The 4,779-nt window shown below is 32.1% G+C and overlaps 1 protein-coding gene across 1 annotated transcript; it reads right to left on the reverse strand.

Annotated features, from left to right (window-relative positions):
* Nucleotides 1-973: 973 nt before the first annotated feature.
* BDBG_18026 (uncharacterized protein) lies at nt 974-1,210 on the reverse strand (the record flags this gene model as incomplete). Its single annotated transcript, XM_031725619.1, has 1 exon — nt 974-1,210. A coding segment is annotated over one exon (213 nt), but the record flags the coding sequence as incomplete, so codon positions are not given.
* Nucleotides 1,211-4,779: the final 3,569 nt, after the last annotated feature.

Here is a 4,779-nt window from a genome sequence, read left to right on the forward strand (position 1 = left end):
TAATTCTTACTTAAAAGAATATGAAATTATGATAGAAAACAGCTCTATTTTTAATTCTTTGTAAGAATATTATATAAAATTCAGAGAAAAATATCTTACTTTTTCAAGAGAAGTAAAAAACTATTTCTAAGATCTTTTTTTTTTTTGTATTAACTGCTGTAGAAGAATAAGATAGAAACTGCTAAGATATATACTACTGTATACTCTCTATCAAGACTTTCTCTCTTCAGAGTCTTGATATTATAGAGAATATAAGTCTGTTTCTATATAATAATATAAATATTGTCAGCAGAATGTAGGGAAACTGGTTATTTATATCTCAAAATAGAAGACTTTGTCAATGATTATATTAATATAGAGTTAATTCTCAAATTCAATAGAAATCTAGTGTTGCTATTCTCAATTTCTTACAGAATCTATTAAATATTGAGATATTAAAACTAGATTTAATATATCTCACTGTGCAGGGATCAAAGACTCAGTCAGATCTTGAGATATACTGATTTTATAGTTATTGTGTCTGCTGATTATGTATTAAATACAGTTGCTGAGGTATCTTTTTGTACTTTTCTACTGAGGATGAGCCAGATTGAGAGAGATGATATGAGGGTGAGACTTAGTGTTGATGTCTAGATACACTGAAGACAGACTGTAGAGATTGCACTTCAGAAGTAGCTGTTGATTATGTGCTTGATATTATTACTGAGATATCTTTTTGTATTTTTCTGCTGAGGATGGGCCAGATTAGAAAGGGCGGTATGAGGGTGAGACTTGATGTTGATGTTTTGAAACATCAAAGATGAACAGGGTTTTCGCAGAGGTCACTCCTCAGATATCTCCACAACTACAGATCAGGGATCTTCCAAAATCAAGAAGTTTGGTGCATATGGCTAGGTCTCTTCATCTTACAATTTGTATGACAATTTGGCCCGGGATTGTGGTGTGATAGGGGAGAATGGGGGATAATCCCACACTGGAGTTTCAAACAAAGTCTGGTTCATGTTTGGCTGAATAACTCCACCACCACACAGGGTATGCGGTCGGCGATGGGGTCAGAATGCTCGTATGATCGAGGGCTTTTCGATGGATCTATCGGCGGGTTCTTATTCGAAAAATCGAGCGAGTTCGTGGTGGAGTGGTTGAGAATGTTGTTGGTTTCAGAAGCCTTCTTGAGTACTATTACAATCATATTCAGTACAGTCTTCACAGACTGAATTCAATGTATTATTGTTGTTAGAATTGATAGATATAGTGATTATTATATCTATTATAACAGTGTTAGCTGCAGAATCTGTATTCTGTAGATTCTTTTTATCTTTTCAAGAATCAAGTCATGAACAGATCTTCTTCATGAGAAGATCAATATTTAATATCACAGCTGTGAATTTGAAATTCTGTATCTTCTCTATCTTCTTCTGAACATAATTTCTTCAATTGTTGAGTAGAACTGAGTAAAAGATATTAAATATTCATGCATCTGAGAAGAAAGTATTCATTATCTCTAATTTCATGATAACAGATCCGAACTTATCAAAGAATGTGTGTAGATTGATAACCTGTGTATCATCAAATAACATGAATTTCAGAACTGTCTCACAGTGTAACTGTGTTTTAAGAACAGAGTATTTCTGTTTGATCATATTTCATAGAGTATAAGCAATCAGATTTTCATTATATTTAAAGAAATGTGATCTGACACCTGCATTCAATGAGTTCAAGATAAATGTGTAGAGTCATCAGTTTCTGACATCTCAGAATGATACTCATTCATCATCTCTTTGTAGAGAATTCTGAGTCTGTTGTTTCTCTATCATATATTAACACTGTGCATTAATCAGTTTCAATTTCATGAAGATGCTTCATGTGATGTAATTGAATGTATCAGTTAGACTGTTTAATCTCACAGTATTCTTGACATCTTTCTTGAATTAAGAGATTGCCTTGTCAACACAGCTATTCAGTTTATAAAGATTGAATTCCAATCTTTCACTGAGATTAGAATTTCATATGACTGTATGAGCTGTTGAGATGATGATAGAATAATTGTTAATATTCTGTGATTAATCTGTAGAGAATCTCTGTTGACAGAGTTTTTTCAGTTATAGTTCAAGTTCTAGAACTCTTCACTTCTTCTTCTTCATCTTAAATATTATCTTAAGATACTTTATCTGTTGATCTGATATTGTCTCACCTGAACTGTTGACTTCATGAGAATCAGCTTTATCAAGCTGTTGAGTAGATCAGAGAACCAGCCTGATCATGTCAGAAGCTGTATTCAAATCAGCTTCAAATCAAGAGAGTGTTTCAGAGCATTCATCAATGAAGCTTTCAAAGACTTCAGAAGAATGTTCACTGACAGAGTATAAGTGTGAAGAAGTATCAACATCTGTAACTGATTCAGTAAAAAGAACATAAGATTGTGAATATATATATGAGTGAGATTGTAATGAATTCGTTATCTTGATATTCATTTATTAAATTCTTGTTAATATCATTCTCTTTTCTTACTTTTTTGCAAATGTGATGTGTTTTCTGCAAGCTTCTTTTTAAGTGAGCAGTGATATTTTTGATCAACAAGATCTCAAACACATCAATACTGATAGAATAAGACAATTTTAACTCTTGATGAGTGTATTGAATGAAGCAGTAGTTAAATAATAATTATATCAACAAGAAATCCTGAATTAGCAGTGATTTTTGCATAAAACAGATCTCACAACCTGTGGAAGATGTAAAGCTTTTGTGATTGAAAGGTTGCTAGCTTGTGAAAAGTTATACGGTGGAAGGATTAGTAAGCCATATCACGTGACCTGACACTATTAAGGTAGAAAGACTATTAAATAGTATAATTAAACTATTAAATACAGAGAGAGATCTATTCTTTCAGACTATAAGATAGTTATATATTATCTATATCATCTCAGTAGCTGATTATGAAGTTTAAGTTTAATAAAATAATCAAGAGAATTTTACTGAACTCTTTCAAAGTTTGTAAAACAGAGATTTAAGAAGAATTCTGAGAATATTCAAATCATGTTCTATTAAAGTAATAAAAATTAAAGCTTTAATTCTCTCTTTTACTATTAGATTTAAAAAGATCTGTATAAACTATGCTCTGAGAGTTATAAAGATAAGCTTAAATTATATAATCAGTGAAAGAGTCTCTTCTTCATTTTTATCAATTAACTCTGAAAATGAACTGAATTGAAATAGATTTCTTGATTGAGATAAAAATAATTCTTTAAAGAAAATACTCTCTGTGGCGGGCTGCGCCTGATCAATTATATAGACTATTCTGTTGCACTTCACAGATTTCAATCACTTCATTCTTGTATGTGTATGCTCCGATTCTTGGCCATTCTCAATCACTGATCCTCGGCTGCCACGAACGCGTATAGATTCTTCTGCCCCGAAGCTTCACTGCATATATCACTATAAATGTGTATAAATATTCACTCTGATCACTGATTCTCATACTTTCTCTTTCTTTTCTTTAACATTTTTCTCTTTGTTATATAAGACCTATCAATATCATACTGATCTATTCAGCGTAGGCCTTCTTATTAGAAATGATTATTCATGCATTATCTTCTTATTAGAAATGATTATTCATTGAGATATTTGAATGTGTAACAACATGTAAGAAATAGAGAAACAGTTAAATAGTTAAGTGAACACTGAGTTCTCAGATAGAAGCTTACTCACCAGTCATTCTGACCTTATAACAAGATCTTATGAAGAGAGTAAGATCTTACAAGAGAATATCAGTGAAAGACCTGAGAGTTCTGATATCTCAGATGTATGAGATATTCATACAATTACACTTTCACAGATATCACACATCTGACAAATGATATAATCATGTCTAATAACAATATGAGAGAACTCTTGAACATGAGCATAGATGTAATACCACAGTGACTCTGAGCAATGTTGAAATTACAATAACAATAAATAGCTGATATGCATGCAACTCAACAATGTTAATATGAAGAGATTCAATGATTATCATAACAAGGAACTCATGCAATTTCAACATCTACAGAATCAAATACAAAAGCACTGAAAGAATACTTAGATACTTTTATATATTTCAATACTTTCAATCTCACTCTCTACTCATCATGAAGGATGGAAATGCTTATGAAACTGAGTGTAGATGAAGATGTCATTGATTCATTAATCAATCAAGATTAATATATCAATGAATAATTAAAGAATCGCATGAAACAGAAGTTTCATTCATGAATGAAAGTATATAAATCAGCATTACAAACACCTGACAATATTATTAAATATCTTGATATTCTGTTCTGAGACACTGCCATGCAACAGAAAGTGTTAGATTGATTACAGAGTATCTGACAGAGAAACACTTCTCTTACAACATTCATTCCTGACTTCAACATCAAGATTCTAGAAGCAGGTGATCAATCTTGAGAGAATTGAATGAAGATTAGCATGCTCAAGAAGACATTAACTTTCAAACTCTTACAGGCCCTTGTAAGTGTAGATGAAGACCAGACTTATGAAGATTTCTGCACACAGCTCCGGACATTGAACAACTGTCTTATCAAGCTCAAGAGTATACAGAACAGTGGCAGAAGATGTTATATTCACACACCTGCACTGAGGAATAACAACAATGATGCAGATGCTATGAACTGAGTAGACTTAAATGTCTATACATAAGCAAGAGTCTTCACTGTCTGAACAGGCTTCTGAGTCTCTGGGATAACTTCTGAAGAAGTCACTGATCAATGTCAATGAGAAGTGTAC

The sequence above is a fragment of the Blastomyces gilchristii genome (genome assembly GCF_000003855.2).
Source record: "Blastomyces gilchristii SLH14081 genomic scaffold supercont1.44, whole genome shotgun sequence".
NCBI classification, from domain to species: Eukaryota; Fungi; Ascomycota; class Eurotiomycetes; order Onygenales; family Ajellomycetaceae; genus Blastomyces; species Blastomyces gilchristii.